The sequence below is a fragment of the Brassica oleracea genome, chromosome C4 (genome assembly GCF_000695525.1).
Source record: "Brassica oleracea var. oleracea cultivar TO1000 chromosome C4, BOL, whole genome shotgun sequence".
In the NCBI taxonomy this organism is placed as follows: domain Eukaryota; kingdom Viridiplantae; phylum Streptophyta; class Magnoliopsida; order Brassicales; family Brassicaceae; genus Brassica; species Brassica oleracea.
Window position 1 is genome coordinate 42181681 of NC_027751.1, and position 22627 is coordinate 42204307.

A 22627-nucleotide genomic window follows, 5' to 3' on the forward strand; every position below is an offset into this window, starting at 1 on the left:
TGATAACAGTGTTTTAAACAGGTTTCTCTATATCTTTAATTATTTTGTCAATCATAGGTATCCCCCGCAATTTTTCTCTAATTTTAATTATAATATATATTTATAGAAACTAACGTCATTGTGATTTGTATTTAAAAAATATTAAAAAATTCTGAAATCTATATATTTATTAAGGAATTCTCTCAAATATGTTATTTTTAAGTTTTTGTCACAAAAAGTCTTCAAGTAGGAAAATGACCAAAATATTTCATTTAAAAGACACTTATATCTTAGATATATAAATATAAATAAACAAAAAATAATTTTTTATAGTTTCGAATTATATGTTTTCAAATTCGAACTTTTTATCAATTTTTTTATTTTTTTTGAAACTTTTCTTTTCGATTTTTTTTCAAATTTTTTGTTTTAAAATTCGACAATGCTTTTTCAAACTATTTTTAAAATTTTATTCAAATTTTAATTTTAATTTAAAAAAAAAAATTTAAACCACAATCCCAAAATGCCATCCATTAACCTTAAATCCTAAGTATTTAACCCTATATTTGTGATAAAATCTTTTTAAAGTATATCTGGGTATTTCTCATATTTTTATTATATACAAATTGAAAATAAATATTATCAATTGGAAACTAAAAACTTATAATAACAAGTGTAGACATTTTCTATTTATTCGTCAATGATATTATAGGATTTTTTATGAGAAAAAGACAAAAATAGCACTAAATCAAGTTTATGTTCCCAAACTAGCACTCAAGGTCAAAAGTCACAATAATAGCACTTAATGTTTTATCAAAAGTCACAAACTTAGGGTTTAGAGTTAAAGGGTGGGGTTTAGGGTTTAGGGTTTAGGGTTTAGGGTTTAGAGTTTAGGGTTTATGGTTTAGGGTTTAGGGTTTAGAGTTTAGAAATGAGGTTTTGGGGATAAGATTTCAAATTTTGAAAAATAAAAAAAATTAAAATTTTCAAACGATAAACTTAGAAAAGTGCTATTTTGGTCATTTTAGTTTTTGAGTGCTATTTTTGTGATATAAACTTAGAAATGTGCTATTTTGGAGATTTGCCTATCTTTTATTGATTTTTCTAGAACAATTACATAATTTGATCTGAAACCAAATAGTTTCAGGAATTATTCTAGGTTTACCGTAAATGAAGAACAAGGTCGCACTTCCCTTAAAACTAGTCCAACTAGTGAAAGGACAAAATGTTGAAGATTCAGAAGCAAGAAAATTTCAGACAGATTTTTTTTTTTTGCACGACACAAAGCAAAAGACACCTTTTATTCAACATCTGATAATGTTACTGTTCGGAGCAAGTAAGAAACATCCAAAACACAATAACTTATGACACCTTATTAAAACCAGTAACCAACCAGTTCAACACCCGAGAAACATCTGATCTCATCCTCTACGAAGAAGAATTGGTCTGCACCCATTCCACAAGAGTGGACACACCAAACCCAGTCCCAGACTTCTTCTTCTCGTTCCACACCGGTCCAGCCATGTCTATATGCATCCATTGCACCTGCTCGCTCACAAACTGAGAGAGAGAGAGAAACCACGAAAATTATCACTCTTGTCATTTTTCACCAATTATTTTATATCAGTAACATGTTATATATTCTTCAACAATACTATTTGTTTTCACCTGTTTCAAGAAGAGAGCTGCGGTGATGGAACCTCCCGCACGCCCACCTGTGTTGACCATATCAGCACATCCAGACTTCATCATCTCCCAATAGCTCTCTTCTAATGGCATCCTCCACAGCTTCTCTCCACTCTTCTCTGACGCAGCAATCACTTCCTTTGCAAGCTCGTCATTAGGTGTGTAGATCCCTGCCAAGTGAAAAGCACCGAACAATTAACCATCACGAACTAGTGTTGATCAAAGAATACCAACTCAAAAGTAAGTCAATATGGTTTCTTTATGGCTATTTAGCTAACGTACCTGCCACTGATGTTCCAAGAGCAATAACACAGGCTCCGGTCAATGTAGCGAGGTCAACAATCTGCAAGTTATTTCACAATATTCGACTAAAACAATCTCCTCTTAACTATTATTGTCAATAAAAAAAAAAGAAACAGACGCAATACCTTGTCAACGCCTTGGTTACAAGCATACACTAGAGCATCAGCAAGTGTTAAACGACCTTCAGCATCTGTGTTGTTCACCTGAAAACACCATTGCCAACAACTTAGCAACGCCATACAAAGTAAAAAACTCAAAATAGTAAATATTCTCTGATACCTCAATGGTCTTTCCATTTGAGGCTGTGATGACATCTCCAGGTCTCATTCCAGTTCCACTAATCATATTCTCACAGGCTGCAACGATGAAATGAACCTGGTTGTGGAAAACCAAATGGTTAGTTGTCATGATGAGATACACTTATCCCCACAAGAATTTGATGGGAGAAGAAGATTACCTCAACACCAGGAGGCTTAATCTCACCAATGGCTTTAGCAGCACCAAGAACAGCAGCTGAACCGCCCATGTCGAATTTCATGAGCTCAATGGAGCAGCCAGGTCCAGTCTTAATGTTGTAGCCACCACTAAGAACAAAAAACTTTCAATCAACAACAAGAAACAAGAGACCAATACAAAGCAGATGTGGAATGCTCACCTGTCAAAGGTCAATCCTTTTCCAACAAGAGCAAGTTTGGTCTTAACATCGCCACTGGAAGGTTTATACACAAGGTGAATGAAGAAAGGAGGATTAGCCGACGCTGCAGCAACCGCTAGATAAGATCCCATCTTCAACTCCTTGCATTGCTCCTCGTTCAAGATGTTCGCTGTAAACACATCACTGTACGTAGAAGCCACTTTTGCTGCTTCCTCAGCTAGCACAGCTGAAAAACGACACAAAACCATATCAGAGTCAGTACAACTCACTGAAACACAGACACTACATAAAACATGACACTGATGATCCATACCAGGAGTGAGCACATTAGCAGGAGAGTTAATGAGCTCTCTCCCGAAAATCACACCGTAAGAAACATCTTCAGCATACTTAAGCTTCTTCTCAACTTCAGGTCCAGTTCCAAACCCAATGATATCCACAGAGCTCAAAGATGGTTTCTTTGATTCAGACTTATACCTCCCGTCTTCGAATAGCCCCAGCACCACGCCTGTCCACACAAGTCAACAGTAAGCACCCAAAAGACTCGATACTAGAACTTACAAAGACTCGAACTTTTGCGTTTGTTTACCTGAAGCTAAAGCTGAAGCAGAGCTAAGCTTGGATTCACTCTCAGGTGAGGCAAGAGCAACAGCAACAGTACTTGACTGAGAAGCCTTTGAGACAGTAGCCACACCTTCACCAAGGCTATGAAAAGCTGCTGGAGATGATGATGAAGCGGTTTTTCCTAAACCGATCAAACCGATTCGTTTGGTTGCTAAACCGGGAAGCCTAAGAACCGTTGACTGACCCGGTTTGCCAGCGAAATCTTCCTCCGATGAGACTAAACCTAAAAGTCCAATCGTGTGAGCATCGAGCTTGTTCAAGATCGGGTTCTCGAACTTCGAACCATCGTCTTTAGTCAAGTCTTTCTCCGTCACGCCAACAACGAGTAAGTCCCCTTTCCACTCCGTCACATCGATCTCCTTCGCAGCGAACGAGATCTGCTCAACAAAAAAAACCGATCTAAGTCGATCAAATCTACGGATCTTAAACGGTGGATCATTTGATACGAAAGGGAATACGAGACTAACCTTGGGATGATCAGTGGAGTTGGGTTTGGTGAGACCGAGAGTGTGAGGCATGGCTTTGGCTGTTGATGAACAATAGAGAGGAAGTGGAAGTGGAAGTGGAAGTGAAAGTGACGGACGTTCACAGGCGTCGGAGCAAATCGTATTATATAGAAGGAGAAGTTGTGTTTATCTTTAACGAGGATTTAGTATCCGACCCGTTTAATACGGGTCTTTTTATCCGACCCGGTTCTGGATTTGTCGTCTTTGTAACGGAACAAGTAAATTTAATTTTTGCTTAGTTCAGTTATCTATATTCGCGCACGTGAGATTTTTCCTAAGAGTTAGGTGAGGAGCTGCTCATCCCATGCGTAGGTGGCATATATGGACGGATTCGAGGGGACTTTTATGTATAAATAAAACATTATTTTTTGTTGTTAAAAGGCTTTCATAATAGATAAAACATTTTGTTTGTAAGTTTTTTTTAATTTAAAAACAGAATTTATGGAACGTTTACAAAGCCTTGGTGAAGCTGTGGCTACAGTCTCAAAAGATTCTGAGTCGTTTCTTTTTGTTCAATGCTTCGAGCTAGTTCACAACTAAATTGTACATAAAGTTTTTCATTAACAGTTTTAAAATATAATTGTATGGGCCACATTACTTTGACATGTTTTGAGCCTCGGAAAAGTTCGGGATGGCACTGGAGGTAACTTTGGTTCATTAAACAGAGATATCATCATGATGGCCAACAAAAGAAACATAAATATCACTTATTCATTACAAACTGCAATACTGTAAATACCCATAACCCATATACACAATACATCACCTTATTTTATTTGGTAATAATTCATGTGACCAAATTCTCTCATGGACGACAATAAGGTGGGTAGAAACATTGCGTAGGAACAGGAACAGGATAAGGTCCATACGTTTTAGGCGGATAATCAGTTAATTTCCTACCTGTATACAGGTCATAACCATATTACCTAATAATACTGCCGCTGTTGATACGAAACCAATGATTCATCAAAATTTGATTTGATATTATATGTTTGTATGATGATGTATGTGGAAACGTACCAGTAGGAAAGGTTCGAGCCTGGGAGATTACGAAAAGCGCCACGAATGAGAAAAGCATCACCGCAAGGAGCTTCGATGAACCTGGCATATTAGCCATTAGTATGCAGTATCTCTTTGTCTGTCTTGTTTACAAGACTTGGAAGCCTGAGTCAAGTGAGCTTTGGGTGATTAGGTATTTATAGACTATAATACTGAGATAAAAATAAATTTTATTAATTTACATTTAATACCCTTATGGCCTTCCTTATCGTTCCACCTCATCTGCTCAGAACCTCCTCAACCATTGTGTTACTAAAAAAAACTGACTCATGATTAAACCTTAAACCTAAGTTATCTAATTCAAGAGAAAGCCAAAGATTCTGTTAATAGTTTCACATTCCCAGCCTAGTGATTGTGTTGGGGGTGATAACAAATAGGTAATTTGGACCAAAATTTGACTAACGTGATGATGAATGTGGTTATCGACTAGTCTGATGGATGTAACTATTGAATAAACAAAATCTATTTACTTAGCCATTTTCAAATACTAACATTCAGAATTAATAACCAAGTGGTGGTAGTCTAGTGGCAATCTCTTGGGGCTTGGTGTGTATCCACATTAGTACTGGATTTGATTCCCCCTGGAAACTAAATTATCACTATTTGGTCAGTCTGGGCTTGGACTTCGGCCCAATTGGTTTACATGGTGGGCCATAACAGATGATTGGTCCATCTCCTGGCATTAGTCGGAAGGTATTCTAAATTCGGGTCAGGCAGTGTGGTACGCTTTCGGTCTAGTCCACTCTGTAGCACAAAGTGCGTTCTTTCCAGGGCCGACCAGATCAGCTGATAGGGTTTATCAAAAAAAAAAAAAACATTCAGAATTAACATATATGCTGCTTTATCTATATTTCATCTACGAAGATGTACAGCGAAACATATTGAAATACATCGAGTACATATTTATAAATTCATCAGCTGTAATTATGTGATTACAAATAAACAAAGACGCCACAAACCACAAAGTCTACATAGTCTTGTTGATATATATATGTATATATGGACAACAAAGATAGGATAACAAAAAGGGTTATGATATAAGTAGTTTATACCGTGGATTCCGTTTTCAGTTGGAATCATATCACGTTTTTAGGTCCTTGAGAGCTTCAATAACGGTGCCTCTTAAGGCGGGCCTTTCCAAAAAAATAAAATTTAAAATCATGCGGGATCTACCATTATTTAAAATTCGTCTCTTGTACTTCTTCAGTAAGAAGTGAGTTTGTGAGGGTTTTGCCTTTTTTTCACGGTTTCACTGACACATGCCAGTCCGCGATTGGTTTATTTTTATTTTTTTTTTAAATCGGACAAAAAAAAAAAAATTTAGAACCCACGCTCTCTCCCCTTGCGTTAATGCTGCTCTAAGGTTCAGATTTGATTTGGATCTTTGTAGGTTCGGAAAACCTATTTAAACTATTTAAACTATTTTAAAAAAATTTGGTTCAGATTTGATTTGGATCTTTGTAGGTTCGGAAAACCTATTTAAACTATTTAAACTATTTTAAAAAAATTTGGTTCAGATTTGATTTGGATCTTTGTAGGTTCGGAAAACCTATTTAAACTATTTTAAAAAAATTATAATTCATATATACCTTAAATTTATCAATCATTTGAAAATAAAAAATATATTTAATATAAAATTGAATAATGCATGCTAATTAGAGCATGTTTATTGCAGGTCTCTTAGATTGCTCTTCGCGTATTTTAAGAGACGTCTCTTAGCTTTTTTAGTTAAAAGCTAAGAGACCGTATCTTATATTACGCTGAAAGATCCAACCTAAGAGACCTACAATAAACATGCTCTAAAATACCTAAACTTAATACTAAAATGGGGATTGGCATAAATATTCGGATATATAATAGTTATTTTAAGTTTTTTTATGTTTTGAGTACTGTTTAGCTATTTAATTTAGACATTTATTTTTGACTTATTCTTGGGTTCACCCCCTATGAATAGGATTGTGTTATTTCATATTCGATACCTTTTAAAAAAGAAAACAAAATATTGTCAAATTATATTATCTTTTTAAAATTAAAAGGTAAAAAGAAATAAATAAAAAATAGTAGTAGTTACAAAAACAAAATTTTTAACGTCGTCAGCAAAACATTAAACCCTAAATCCTAATCCCTAAACTCTAAATCCTAAACCCTAAACCCTTGGGTAAACCCTAAACTCTAGGATAAATCTTAAACTCTAGGATAAATCTTAAACTCTAAATCAAAATCACTAAATACTAAAACACTCAAGGGTTTAGGGTTTAGGATTTAGGGTTTAGAGTTTTAGGGTTTAGTGTTTTTATATAGAGTTTAAGATTTATCCAACGGTTTAGGGTTTACCCAAGGGTTTAGGATTTAGGTTTACCCAAGGGTTTAGAGTTTAGGATTTAGGGTTTAGGGATTAGGATTTAGGGTTTAGTGTTTTGCTGACGACGTTAAAAAGATTTTTTTAATTTTTTTTTCTGTAGCTGGTATTTTTGTTTTACTTTTTATTTTAAAAACATAATATAACTTGATAATATTTTGTTTCCTTTTTTAAAAGATATAGACTTTGAAATAAAAAATCATATTGGCTGGTAAACCTAGAGGTTCACCCTAGGGGGTGGACCCAAGAATAACTCTTTATTTTTAGAAAACTTCAAAATATTTTATATTAATTCTAAAAATAATTAATATATTTAAGTATATAAATCTATTTCAAATACATTTGGGTATCAAAATACTTCGGTTTGAGTCGGGTTCAGTAGTTTCAGGTCTCTAGATACCAAAATTTTGAATATGTTCGGATATTTAACCAATATTGTTCGGCACTATCTTTTTTTGATCACATTCGGTTTGATTTTTTTGATTTGGATTTTTTGCCTCCTGTAACTAAGTTTGATTAATATGCGGGTATAAGTAGAAAATGTTATGGATGCAAGTAATTGCAAATTAATCGAGAACAACAACATAATATACAGCTTTGAAACTTTACAACAAAGATATAATTGTTTACTGAATCGAGAAAAATATAATTTATTATAAGATAAAATATTTATTTTAATTAGTTTTTCTTAAAGTCAAGTGTGAGGAGGACAAAAGGTTTGGTGTGTATGATTATAGTTTATGGGCTGCACATGATATATTTAACGAGTTATTGTGGACCTTTTACACATAATCAAGCTGCTCTTTGTTGTGTGTAGAAGTTTTTTCCACGCTGATTTTCATATAAATTCACTCGTTGTTTTGCTTTACTCCTTAGAAATATCTCTAATAGTTTTTATAAAAAAAAATCTCTTTAACGTGCATTGAGATGAAGAGATTAGATGGTCCAAGAAGAGCCCATAGATGGAAACTCACAATGAAATCTCTCCTTTGTTCAATGTTTTTCTCCTCTTCACTTGCTTTATAAATTTAAATCCATCATTTTCATATTTCATCTAAATGTATTTTTTTATGTAGCTGCAATGTGATGGTGGTGAGATCAAGAAAAAACCTGAAATGGGAAAACATGGATAGAGATGTTTTGGTCAAGATTTTCGAGAAGCTCAACGTAATAGATGTTACCATGGGAGCATCACGTGTCTGCATCTCTTGGTTCCTTGCATCTCACGAAAAATCTCTTTGGAAAACAATCAACCTCGCAAATCTCCAACGTGTGGACTTCAGCCATCCTCGATTACCAAACTCCCGGGTCGAAGATGAAAAGGCAAACGAACATGTGTAACGTTGTAATAAGATTTTGTTTGAAAGCACTAAATTCAGCAGCACTGTCCCCATCAACCTATTCTTCAACTATGATACCTACTTAACTGATGAGGATCTCATCATCGCTGCGCAAAGGTAAATCTACCAAAGCTAGAATTACAAGCCCGGTTTGCCTCATCTCTCATTACTTTTTTTTTTTTTTTTTTAGGATGCCAAACATAAGAAAGCTTGCCTTACCACAATGGTGCCACTTAAGTGAGAATTCATATCAATTTGCATTCAGGCAATGGAAGAATCTCCAAACGTTAATCATTGACGCATCATTAACCTGGAGACACACGATTCAAGCTAGCGGAGAGAACTGTATAAACCTCACCAACTTGAAAATTATGGGTTGGCGCCTTACTGAAGTTAAAGTTGAGGAAATCGTTCGTTTATTTCCAAACCTCAAGAATCTGAGTTTGCGTATTTGCGACATCATTGATATTCGCAAAGTTTTGCCTCTAATCACAAGCCTCGAAAACCTAACGATCCTTAACCTCTCGCACTGTAGATTTATACAGAGATGTGACTATATAATTTGTAGCCGTGAACTTGAAAACATTCTTCTCGAGAGTGAGGCATTGATCATGTCGTGTTTAAATGTCGATTGCAAGTTCTGCGAAAATGCATATGGCATTGTCAGATTACATGCTTTTTTCAAGAAGAATTGGCGGAATTTGAATTCTGAAACGTTGTAAAAATCTGTTGATGGACTCCAAACAGATTACCATATATATATTCTGTTTAAGAATCAACATTTCTCTTACATTTATAGCTCTTAAGTACTAAACATTTCATCACGTCACTTCTAAGTTGTAAGACAAAACTCTCCTTTTATTATATGTAGTACTGTTGAAATTCTGATTGAAATTTGCAAAACAAAAACGATTGAACATTGGTAACTAGGCCCGAGCAAAATAATCGGAACCGAAGAACCGAACCGGAACCGAACCAAAATACCCGAAACCGGAACCGGACTAATACCCTCAAATACCCGAACGGTTCCTATATTTTTATATCCGAAATAACCGAACCGAACCGGAACCGAACCGAGAACCGAACGGGTATCCGAATATATAAAAATATTAATTATATATACATATAACATCACTAAATATATATTTTTAATTTAAAATTCTATTAAAAGTATCTGAAAATAGTTGAGGATAACTAAATTATTATAAAGTATCCAAACTACCCGAAAGTATCCGAAACTATCCAGATAGTTTTATCCGAAATATCCAAAGTAATACGAAATATCCAATTTTTTTATCTAAATCATCCTAATTATTTGATATTTTACCCTAAATAACCGATATTTTATCCAAATTATCCGAACTACCCGAACTATCCGAACCCGAACCGGATCCAAATGAGAACCGAATTTTTTCCGGATATTTTCCGGTTCCTACATTTACTATCCGAACCGAACCGAACCCGAAACTATCCGAACCGAACCGAACCGAAAATAGGTCAAGTACTAAATGGATCCTCTAGCTCCTATCCGAACTACCCAAAACCCGAAATACCCGAACCGAACCGAACCGATACCCGAAATGCCCAGGGCTAATTGGTATACACAATAAAATTTATATTTATTCTATTTTTATTCGGCTCATTAGGTTTGTAAAATATTTATTTATAAACCAATTTTTCATTCAATTTTTAAAAAGAGGGCCCGACAATATTAATAACATTTCTAATATAAATTTCATTCTTTAATTGAGCAAGTCTATCTATAATAGAACTTACTCTATTTTAAAATGAAAAATGCAATAATAAATGAGCAATTCTCTCAAATAACACTTTTTATGTTTTTGTAACAAAAATAACTCTCAAAAAATAAAATAACCAAAATAGCCCATTTTTATTTTGAAATTTTTAATATTTATTTTTATTTTTTAAAAAATTTAAAACACTATCCCAAAACTCCACCCCTTATCTGTAAACCCTAAGTTTAGATTAGTTAACCATAAAGTAAAAATGTATTTTAGGGGAATGATTAAATAATCAAATAGTCTTCTTTCTCTCCTTTCAGTCGAGTTCCGTTGGATCTCCTTGGAGAGAGTACAACATATTCTCAGTCTAAAATAGTAATTTCATTATTGCTTATTCTAGCAAAACCGCTCATCAGAGCCATTGGTTATTAAGAACGGCGCTGAAGTAACCCATGTTATACTCCCAGGAAAAGCTCGAATGACCTTCAACAAAAGGGTACCTCGTCGAATCGACTCACTCTCCTAACCTCAAAGGGAATCCGAGGGATTTCTCTGAGTCCTCGAAATATAAGTCGGATGATGTCAGAAAGAATTTTTATCTAAACATTAATTGGTCGTGTCTTAGCAGAGTTGGATTGAAACGACTTCGTCTTCTTCCCTTAAATGAATCTCGTTCAAGCTGTGATAAGAGGACGTTTCCATACTCTCTTACCTTACTCACTAGATTTTCACTGAATGACAAGGGACAACTTTTATCCTTTAATAAAATTTATTTTGGTCATTTTCTTATTTGAGTACTATTTTTATGATAAAAATTTAAAAAAATTATCCTACGAAATTTCTCATAATAAATCCCTCCATTTATATAATAAATTTATCTTTTTACTATTATAGAATGTAAAACAGAGTAAAATTAAAACATTTTTTACTGTATATTCTATTCTAAAGTTAAAAGTGGAATAAGTTAGAGATGCTCTAGGATGAGATAACAACCATCACCAATAGTATCTAAAAACATAAGAAATTTACATATACCACTTTATGACTTATCAATTAATGTGAAGGCACTTTTCTCATTACTTTCCACATGAGACACATTTTTTGGTGTTATTTGGCCATTATACCCTCCAACTCAACTCTTCTAATTCCTAAAGCCAACCTCTCTCCCTCTCTCGTAACTATCTTCCAATTCTCTCACTTTCCCAATTCACACTTTATCAACCCTAATTCGCACAAACCTCTTATTTCCCCCAAATATTCATGATTCCTAATTGATATTAGAAGAAATCAAAACCTAGAACACACTCATCATCTTCCTCTTCTTCCATAAACCTCTTTCTCTCATTCCTCTCTCTCTCTCTCCTGCCATGAAAATCGAGAACACAATCTCATCAGAAACCTTCCATCATCGTTGAGAGAAGAAAAAGTCAGAGAGATGTTAGAGCCAGAGGTTGAGTTCTTACCAAGAGCTGATTACTTCAAGAGACTGTGTTCTGGGATTGGGAGGCGCGTGTTAGAAACCAAGCTCTGGATTGGATTCTAAAAGGTTTGATCTTTCTTGAATCTGGTTTGGTCTCTGTTTAGAGTTAATTCTCTGGTCAATTGATAGATCACTGAAGTTCATGTTAAAAAGGAGAGGTTTCTGATATCACTTGCATCTTATCAATAGATTGAGAGTCTGATTTGTTTGAGTTACTGAGTGTTTTATCTTTAATTCCAATTGTTGTTGTTGGGTCTGAAATAGGTTTGTGCTCATTACAGTTTTGTTGTCGTCTGCTCGTGTCTGTTCACCGCTGTGAAGTAGCCCTAATTGAAGCTCTACGCCACCGACAAGTACCATCCACAGTCGTCTCATGTGTCATCATTCTCTGCTCTCACCGCGGCGTTGTGGCCATGCTCAAGATCATTGTGGTAGCCGTCTTTGCCTCTTAATTTCAGAAGGAAAGCTCGAGCAATCTTTTATAAAGCATAGACCTTTTTCTCATGTCTAGCTGAACCTTTTTAGCAGGAGGACACTACCACTTAACTTATGTTCCCGTCAACACAAACAGAGTAGCTAAGGAGATTGCTTCCAGCATTACGCGTGATATGCGTCTTCAGTCTTATGTGACTCAGGGTGGTCCCTCGTGGCTTCAATCTCTTATCCATACGGAAGCTGCAGTGAATACTAGAGATGGAGATGCTGGAGGTATGACAGCATGATCTTGGACATGTATCATTCTCTGGCTGCAGGTGTTTTGTTCATCCTGCTCCTTATATTTTTTCGACCAACGTATGGGTTTCGTTTGGCACCTACTGGTGTAATTGTCTTTATATTATTTACAGGTTTCCTTCAGACTCGTTTTGGTTGAACATGTTGGTTTCGGCATTAATTTGATTTCAATGACAAAAAAAATCGTAACCTTGTCTATATTTCTGCATCCACAATTATTATGTCCATAATTTATGTCTTGACCATATGTATTCATGAAATATACATATCCATAATTTATGTCCATAACAAATCACTTTCATACAAATTAACGTCCACATGGTGTCAAGTGTATCATGTACATAATGGTTATCATGTACATAAATATTATTTGCATTTCTTTGATTCATAAATTACTCGAGATCCACAATTTGTCGTCGTTCATAACTTGTTGTACACAGAGACAAATTTGTCAAAAACACACCTAAGCTCCACCAAAAAGTGTTTCACAAGTGAGAAGTGAATCTCACCGTAAAGGAAAGACAAAAAGTGTCCCAAGGTGTAATCAACAAACGCGTGGATGTGAATATGATCCTTTGGCAAACATACCGATCAATGGTTAGTTGGTTACTATCATAGTAGAAATACAAAAATACAATCTCAAGATCTCAGCCGTTAATAGCCAGTTTAGCGAATCCGACGGCTTAGGATCCGTTAACTCCGGGAAAACGGTTTATTCATGCTCAAACTAGAGGTCGCTGAGAAAATACATACCCCAACTTTTACTGCATGTCAAAACATACCTTCACTAATCAAAAATTTGAAATTCATGCCTGAACTAGGGGTCGATAAAAAAATACATACCCCAACTCTTATTGCATGCCAAAACATACCTTAACTAATCAAAAATTTGAAATTTATGCCTAGTCTTTAGAAGTCAACCCTAATCCGAATTTATACTATTATTTGCGAAGTAATTTTTCGCAACGGAGCTCTCACGTTAAAATTTAGAGTGACTAAAGTCTATGTTACCCCTAATGAATTTTTATATATATTCTATTATATAATAAAATGAATTTAATTTGCGAAGTAATTTTTCGCAACGGAGCTCTCACGTTAAAAATTAGAGTGGCTAAAGTCTATGTTATCCTTAATGAATATATATATATTTTTTATTATATAATAAAATGAATTTTATGTTAAAAATCTTATATATATATATTTTTTAAATAATTATCATGATTCTTATATATTATGTTGTTATCTTAAAATAATATTTTACTATTATAAAAGTAAAAAAAATAAAAGAAGTGATTTTTTACAATATTCTATTTTTTTAAAAAAATAAGGTAATTCTTATATATTGTGTTGTTATCTTGAAATAATATTTTACTATTATAAAAGTAAAAAAAATAAAAGAAGTGATTTTTTACAATATTCTATTTTTTTAAAAAAATAGAATATTGTAAAAAATCACTTCTTTTATTTTTTTTACTTTTATAATAGTAAAATATTATTTCAAGATAACAACACAATATATAAAAATTATCCTATATTTTTTTAAAAAAATATAATATTGCAAAAAATCACTTTTCTTATTTTTTTTTACTTTATAATAGTAAACTATTATTTTAAGATAACAACACAATATATAAGAATCATCATAATTATTTTTTAAAAAATATATAAGATTTTTAATATAAAATTTGTTTTATTATATAATATAATATATATAGAAAATTCATTAATGATAACATAGACTTTAGCTACTCTAATTTTTAACGTGAGAGCTCCGTTGCGAAAAAATTATTTCGCAAATAATAGTATAGCTTGGACTAGTGTTGACTTCTAAAAACTAGGTATAAATTTCAAATTTTTGATTAGTTAAAGTATGTTTTGGCATGCAATAAGAGTTGAGGTATGTATTTGTTTATCGACTCCTAGTTCAGATATGAATTTTAATTTTTTGATTAGTGAAGGTATGTTTTTACATGCAATAAAAGTTGGGGTATGTATTTTTTCACAACCCCTAGTTTGGGCACGAGCCTCTTGTTCTTTCTCAATTCTGGGTGTTACATGATCAAATTTGATTCTAATCCTCGAGAATTCGATCAAATGTTGGGACGAAAGTGAAAAAAAAACCTCACTTTCTGAATAGTTCTGTGGGTTTGAGATAAGATCATATGAATATGATAAAGCTGAGACTTTTCAGGGTTGGGGAAAAACCTCTGATGATTTTGGTTTAAATTTATTCGAGAAATTTTACAAAGTTTTGATTTTGTAGTTGTCAAGATTCAGACCAAACTCGCCTTGATAGGATTTTCACCAGTGTTTTGTGTCCATGACAGTTGATTCTGGTCTTAAAGGCCTTAATAGATTGTTCTTTCATGTGTTCCTTTCTCTGACCAAACTTGTTTAACATGTTGAGGACTTCTAATGGACGAAACAACAGTACACCCATCTGCTTCATTTTCGTACTCAAAACAGTTTGGATTCTAAAGTCAAGAAATCGACAAGAGAGGCCTACGAGTCAAAGCCCATTTCACATTGGATTCTCTTGATCCTCAGCGGATCCTCAATGCTCACAGAGCTTCTAGTCTCATCTCTCGTCTCTACTTCTCAAACGGCGGCAAAAGCAAATGGATCATCTCTTGGGTCGCCGTTGCTGGATGGCCAATCACCTCTCTCATCTTACTTCCCACATACATCTTCAGCAACACAAAACCAACGCCTCTCAACGCAAAGCTTCTTTACACCCTCCTCGGCTTCTTGAGCGCTGCGGATAACCTTATGTACGCTTACGCCTACGCCTGCCTACCTCCCGGCATCGACTTCCTCTCTCCTGGCATCTTCCTCGCTCGCCTTCTCCGCTTTGTTTGGCTATCTCATTGTCAAAAACCCCATGAACGCTTCTGTTATCAACTCCATTGTGATCATCACAGGTGCTATGGCTCGTTGCTTTCGCGTTCACCACTCTAGGGATGGTGTTGAGCAAAGATTTCCAAGGGATGGCTGATGAAGCTAAGAGTTTCAAAGGCGGCGAGTCACGTTTCAGCTGGGAGTTCTTGGAGCGACAGCTGTTTTGTTTCTTGCGTCTACAGTCATGGCGGGAGTGCTTAATGCTGTGAGAGGGCCTATCACGAGCGTAGCTGCTGTCATATTAATGAATTATCCAATGACTCGCTTCAAGATTCTGTCTTTTGTATTGACGTTTTGGGGATTCAGCTCTTACATCTATGGGAGCTCAAGCTCTAACTCAAGTACTCAAGCTTCCTCTTCTTCTTAATTTGCAGTTCTTTCCTCTGTCCATTATTTCTTTGATTGTGTGATCAAGAACAGATTCATGTAATGTATGATTATAGTGCGGCTAAAGTTGATGCTGCTAGGTTTCTCATGATCGCATTATAGCAAAGTTTTATAACCAAACCCAACTAGCTACTTGGAAATTTTTGGTTTGGGTTCGGATCGGTTATTCTCGGGTCCGGGTCGGGTTCGGACCTATAAAATACTTATAATTTTTGGTTCTGGATCTGGGCCTATCCGGCGGCTTTTTTTTCCGTTCTAGTTTTTTTTTGAGTAGAGCAATTTTAGACCTACTAGGTATTTATAAATTTTTGATCATGTTGAGTATTTTTAGGTCGGTTTCGGTTTGGATTTCCGAGTCCGGGTTTAATGCCTAGGCTATGTTTTATTTGAATCAAGAAGTTATTTATAGATAGATGTACAAGCAAACAAAGCCCACGTGAAGCAACCATAGAAAAGAGCAAAACAGATTTTGAAGGGAGATCAAAACATTAAAAGAGAAACCAAACATTTGCAGGATGTGTTCATGTTTCATTGATTAGGTTTTGGTTCAATATCTTTGAGAAGACCAACTACTTGTTGCATACTTGGGCGCTTTGAAGGAAGCTCAGCGGTGCAAAGGTACCCAATCTTGAGAGCTTCTTCCATCTGATCTTCTGAGCCTGTCTGTTGTATTTTCGGATCAATAGCTTTTGATCCTTGACTCTTCCTAACCAAACTTCTAACCCAAGTCACCAAGTCTGGATCTTTCTCATCAAGATACTCATCTCCAACAGGTTTCTTCCCTGTGACCAGCTCAAACAGAACAACACCAAAGCAATATACATCAGATTTTGTCGTTGGCAGTTCTTGCTCAGGCTGCAAGAACTCAGGAGGGAGATAACCGGGCGAGCCGTTGGCAATCTCATCGTCCAATCCACTTCCAAAGACTTTAGCTAAACCAAAATCAGACAACCTCGGTTCCAAGTTCTGGTCAAGATAGACACTACTAGCTTTCACATCCCTATGGATCATCGGCGGTGAACAACCGTGGTGAAGGAAGGCCAATGCTCTGGCCGTTCCAAGTGCAATCATGTGCCTAAACCGCCACGTTGCAACCGGACCTTCATGCCCTATGTTTTGGATTCCATTGTCACCTTCTTCTTCCCATGTATCCGTGCTCCAGTCATCTGTTGTCTGAACTCCAAACGGCAGGTCTTCAAGCAGGTTTTGCAAGTTACCGTTCTCCATGTACTCATAGATAGCTATCCTCTGATCACCAGCTATGCAGTATCCAGTTAACGGAACAAGATTCGGATGCTTGATTCTCCCAAGAAACTCCAGCTCTCTAGCTGCTTCTTGGTCGCTAAGAGTCGAGCCATGGACCAAAACCTTTACAGCTACATGGATCCCACCAGGGAGGAAGCCTCTATAGACCGGACCGAACTTACCTTCTGCTAAAAGAGTGTCTCTGTCGAAATGGGAAGTCGCAGACAAGAGATCTGAGAACGTTATGTTCAGCAACGGCTTCTCAAAGATAACGACGGGAACCGCGTTTGCCTGCTTGACATCAGCCACCCATGTGGTGGAATCTGTCTGGAAAGAAAACGGACCTGAGATGCTTTGTTCTTCCTTAACTGAGACATCTTTGGCTTCACTGGTTTTAACTTTCCTTTTGTGGCCAAACGCTACAAAAACCAAAGCTGCTATGAGCAAGAACATGGCGGAGAGCGTCACCGCCAAAGCCACCTTGAGTACTCCAGTGGCTGAACGTCTCCTCTTGAAGAGCGCAGGGTCTGCAGCAATAGGGCAGCTGCTTGTAGAGCCAAAGAAGGATCTGGTGAGAGTTTCAGGCGAGAATTTTTCAGTGCAAAACGTTAAGTTGTTGTAAGAGAAGTTGAAACTCTCCATCCACTGGAGCTTCTCAATGATAGGCATTGGTATCTCTCCAGTCAAATTGTTCCTGGAAACATCGATAGCCGCGAGGCTCTTGATACTCAACAGAGGGATGTTTCCTGATAGATGGTTTCCAGAAACATCAAGTGTGTTCAAGTCACTCAGCTCTGAGATCTCTATTGGTATGTGACCAGAGAGATTTGTGTTAGACAAGTTGAGATACTCCAAACCAGAGATCATCTGGATCCTAGGAAACACCCCTCTGTTGAATCTGTTCCAAGCTAGATTTAAGTGCTTAAGCTTCTTTAGTAGTGTGAGATTCTTGAAGATATCTCCACTGAGCTCATTCTCAGACAAGTCTAGATAAACCAAACTAGTCCAGTTGGAATCTACCTGAGAGATATGACCTTGAAACCGGTTCTTGCTGAGATCAGCCACCTCAAGAGTCTCCTTGAACAAACCTGTTGCTGAGCCTTCAAACTGGTTCCCTGAGATGTTGAGAGAAGTGATGGACTTCATATTAGCAAAATCTCTGTCCCTGCCATGGATCTTGTTTCTTGCTATGTTCAAAGCTTTGAGCTTCTGAAATGCAGAGGCAAACCCATCAGGGAGAGACCCTTCAAGCTGGTTAGAGGAGAGATCAAGGGAAACAAGAGACTGGCAGCCAAGAAGTCCTCTTGGGATAGACATCTGAAACCCATTGTGATCAAACTTCAGGACTCTCAAGCTGACAAGAGAGTCCACAGCCTCAGGGATTTGACCTGAGAAGTTGTTGTGAGAGAGGTCAAGGGACTCAAGCTGCCCAAAGTTGCCAACATTGCTGGGGAAAGAGCCAGAGATCTGGTTGAAGGAGAGGTTGAGGCTCTTCAAAGTGGTCAGACTCCAGAAATCAGATGGCAAAGCAGAGATTCTGTTGTTGCTGAGATCCAGAGACTGAAGCTTGCTGAGTTTGCCAAGGGTTGTGTCAGGGATTGGACCAGATAAACCCATCCCAGTGGCAATTAACACAGTCACATGCTCATTGTTGGAATCACAGAACAAGCCTTGCCATGAGCAAAAGGGAGCAGAGAAGTTGTAAGCTTGAGCAGAGGTTAAACTCATTTGTTTGAAGAATTCAGAGACAAAGAAACCATCTGTGTTTGGTTCTTGGCAATAAACTTGCTTCAAGAACAGAGGAAAAATCAATGCATAACCCCAGAAACCAAGACCCATTTTTTTTGAGAAATCTCTGGAATTTAAGAGCTAAACAACAAAAACTCTCTCCCTAAAAAAAGTTTATAGAAAGCAGAATCTCACTAAAGCTACTTTAAAGTCTTTCATGCAAAAACCCAGAAAGCTCAAGCAGTTGAAGACAAGCTGAGGAGAGAGATATAGAGATAGAAAAAGAGTTTACTTCACTATGTGGTGCTTCTCAAGTACACGAGAAACCAAAAGGACATAAAATCAAGAAAAAGGAGCATTTTTGTCAGTGCCTAACATCATGGATATATGTAAACTTTGAGTAGATTAATAATTTAATATAATATTAAGCTTCCTCTGAGTGTGACATGACAATCTATTTTAATTGAGAATTTTAATAAATACCAGAGAGAGAGGTGAGCAGAAAGGGGGTGAAGCTTTTTTCATAAATGAGAGATTCATTCACTCGGATTTCAGAAACAGTATCATTGGTTTCTTTTTCTAGTTGAAAGTCATTGATTCTTCTCACCGCAAACCCGTTTTTGTCAATCTTTTAGGTGAATCCATTTCAACTGTTTTTTTTTTCCCTCTAGCCAGAAAGTTTAATTTTCTTTTCAATAATTCTAAGAGCATCAGCATTGACACAATCTCTCACAACAGTACCTTTCACATATAATATCATTTAATTAATTTTTATAGTTAAATGTTAAATTCAAAAATTATTAGATCAATAGAAAGATAACATGTAAAAGAAAAGTCCCTGATCTATTTTTGTAAGTTTTTAGAAGAACGATCGCTTCTGCACTTCTCTCCTCTTTTTCTTACCATTTTTCTCACTTTTTCTCTTTATTTTATTATTCATTTTGTTCTCGAAAGTAAAATTTTTTAAAGTTTTCACGTTTACTAAAAATATAATAAATGTTTATAATTTATTTTTAATACACTTTCCAATAACGATCCACTAATAAAATTTAATCAGTTCAAATATTCACAATTAATGTTTCTAAAAAATAAACAAAAGTATCTTAAAATTATAGAAAATCTATTTTTATGGAACAAGAATAAAATTTATAAAATTTTACTTTCGGGAACGGAGAAAATATTAAAAAGTGAGAATTTCTTCTTCATACCTTCGATGCACCTGCTCTAAAAGCATCTTAAAAAAAACTCTATAACTTTAAATGTAGAGTTTTGAGGATGAAACTTCAAATTTGAAGTTTCACTACTCAAAACTTCAAATTTGAAGTTTCATCTTTTTATTTGCATTTTGGTCTTTATAATTAATTACACATCACATTTATGATTCAAAAGCATTTTCTCATTTATCGTTCTAATCCTTAATTTTTTATAAATCATAAATATTTCAATTTTTTTTATGAATTAACATTTTACACATAAAATTAAATAAAAAATAAAATAAGATTTATAATATCTCAAGACTATAATTAGAAAACAAGAATATTATAAAAGAAACTTAATAAAAAACTCTTGAATAAGATACATGAAAACATAACTATTAGAAAAATTTAAATATTACAACAACACTAATAATCTTGTAAATTTGCTCCAGAACCTTCAAAATTTCCAAAATATTGTCCAAAAAGTTTTGTGTACCCAAAGATGGAGAATGACGGAAATAATTTTATGGAATAATGTGGTATTTTTTGTAGTTTAATGTTTAATTATGTATTTCTATTTATAATTTTATATATTTAATGTAAGATTTTATTAATTAATATTAATATAATATTTTTATATATGTGCTAGTTATTTATAATTTTTTAAAAAAATTTATATTAATTATAACAAATATAAATAGCATAGTGTAAAAAAAATATATATATATATAATTTTGAAGTTATGTTTGAAATTTTGCTTTTGGAGAAAAATAATTTGAAACATTAAATTTAGAGTTTTGCAAACTCTAAAACAGAGAGTCTTTACTCTAAGGTTTTGGTACACTAATCTTTGAAAGTACTGTGTAAAACATCTTTAGACACCATTGAGACACATACCTGCATTTTGGTGAAAATGTTTCAATTTATTTGGTCTCTAAAATTTTGTTTGATTAGAAAATGTAAATGATAGTGATATAATCTTAAACTAGATTGGATCCACGCGCTTACGCGTATTTTTTAAATTAACATCTAATTTTATATTAATTAAAATTTATATGTATAACTATTTAATGTGTTGTTAAAGTTTGGAGTTATGAATATATTAGATATGTTGGAACATGGATCTTTATCTACTAATCTAATACTATGAAAACTTAAAATAATCATGTTGAGATTTTTTAAGTAATGTGATATAAATTTAATATATATTAGATTGATTTAAGATATTATATATATAAATATATATTACGAAAATATATGTTCATATTGGCCTCATGTTATTTTAGGCTTTGATATTTTATAGTTGAAATGATCAATCTTTTTAACATTAAATGTTGATTTCATAGTATATTTGTCTTTAAATAGATTAGATAGGTTTTTTTTTATTGAAATTATTGTTGTAAAGATATTTTTGTAGATAAATAATCATATAACATTTCAGCCAAAAATATTTAATTTATGACCATTTTTGCAAAAGCGTGAGAAAAGATTTCCAGCTTCTATTTTTGTACTTGGATATTTCAAACATATTAATACGACTAAAAGTGGATAACATGCAATTATTACAGTTAGGTTCATCTACGAATGTTTATATACCAAAAGAAAACACTTCTTTATATATATAATACAGTTTACTTTCTCCTGATGAAGCCACCTCATCATCCAGGTCACAAACTCGAAGGCTCTGGGCGTGACACGTGTCTCAGCCGCTTGAAACGCATCATTTCATTAACTCACCGGATGGGCTTATTTTGTTACGCGTGTTTTGTAATATTTGGGCTAATAATTTCAGATGGACTTATTCTTCTAATTTATTCACACCGAAACTGGCCAGCATTGAAAGGAGAGCAATATATTCACGATTTGCTAGGGTTCGTCGTCTTTTTTCGATCTCTGACAACGGATTTCCAAGATGGTGTGTGAGTCGAATCGTCATGAGGAATCCCTGGTAGAGTTTCATTGCCGTCATTTCATAGCCGAACCGTCACGAAGAATCCATGGTCAAGTTTCATTGGCGTCGTTTCATGTAATGTTCTTCTGCTCTGAAACTTACGGGATCCATTAAAGTCGCCATTAACAACCCTCTCTGGAGGCGGTGGATAAACACCTATAAAAAGGTCAGTTTTCTTCCCACTGAATATCATCCTCAACTCATAACAACACCAGAAACTTATTTTCATTATCATGGCAAACTGAAGGCCGGATGATCAGCATGTACTCTTTAACATCGTGGATTTTGGCCAAAATCAATAAAAGAAAGTTCCAGTAACCAGAGCTTTTGCCGGGAAACCAGAGCAAGCAGAGCGATTGCTCTGACATTTTTTGATGTGAATTTTGGGGAGCTTACGTATTCAGAGGTTAGAACAAACTGTTTCCTACTGTTGTTAAGGTCCTAAAGAACACTTACTATTTCACTCATTTAAAGGTTTATACTCCAAATTTTTCTGCCACCAAGTGGCACCATTGTTTGTGTGAGTGTTTTTGACAGGCTGCTATGCAACTCCATGAGAAACTATTAGTCTTTGATGAGGATCGAAAGGTGATCGTTGCAGGGAGCTTAAATCCAAAATTAGTGGGAGGTAGGCCTGGCGACTCCATGTTGTATTATATTTCGTTTCCAGCTATTGACTTATTTGTTAATATTTTTTTCCCTCAAAAATGTCACTTTTTTCTCAATGCAATCTTAGGGTCCCATTTCTATTTTCATAATG

General features: G+C 35.0%; 2 protein-coding genes, 1 long non-coding RNA gene and 2 pseudogenes across 5 annotated transcripts; 3 read left to right on the top strand and 2 right to left on the bottom strand.

Moving 5' to 3' along the window:
- Positions 1-1260: 1260 nt before the first annotated feature.
- LOC106342504 (leucine aminopeptidase 1) lies at positions 1261-3953 on the bottom strand. The gene is made up of 10 exons (XM_013781457.1): positions 3712-3953; positions 3210-3621; positions 2934-3128; positions 2621-2846; positions 2423-2549; positions 2245-2340; positions 2091-2168; positions 1945-2005; positions 1645-1832; positions 1261-1536 (listed from the first exon to the last, which is right to left on the bottom strand). The coding sequence occupies exons 1-10, from the start codon at positions 3760-3762 to the stop codon at positions 1405-1407; spliced, it is 1566 nt and encodes a 521-aa protein (XP_013636911.1). The 5' UTR covers positions 3763-3953; the 3' UTR covers positions 1261-1404.
- Positions 3954-8095: 4142 nt separating this feature from the next.
- LOC106341457 lies at positions 8096-9338 on the top strand (annotated as a pseudogene).
- A 2078-nt stretch (positions 9339-11416) lies between these two features.
- Positions 11417-12682, top strand: LOC106340782. Of its 3 annotated transcripts, XR_001269504.1 has the most exons (4): positions 11417-11796; positions 12012-12161; positions 12256-12482; positions 12576-12682. It is a non-coding gene; the product is annotated as an uncharacterized LOC106340782 (long non-coding RNA). The 3 variants fall into 3 exon arrangements; XR_001269505.1 differs by having other exon boundaries at positions 11995-12161; positions 12256-12682; XR_001269503.1 differs by having other exon boundaries at positions 12256-12682.
- Positions 12683-14877: 2195 nt separating this feature from the next.
- LOC106338928 lies at positions 14878-15457 on the top strand (annotated as a pseudogene).
- A 715-nt stretch (positions 15458-16172) lies between these two features.
- On the bottom strand, positions 16173-19130 carry LOC106337064 (probable LRR receptor-like serine/threonine-protein kinase At2g24230). Its single transcript, XM_013776085.1, has one exon. It carries the CDS (start codon positions 18829-18831, stop codon positions 16276-16278), a length of 2556 nt encoding a protein of 851 aa, XP_013631539.1. The 5' UTR covers positions 18832-19130; the 3' UTR covers positions 16173-16275.
- Between the last annotated feature and the right edge of the window lie 3497 nt (positions 19131-22627).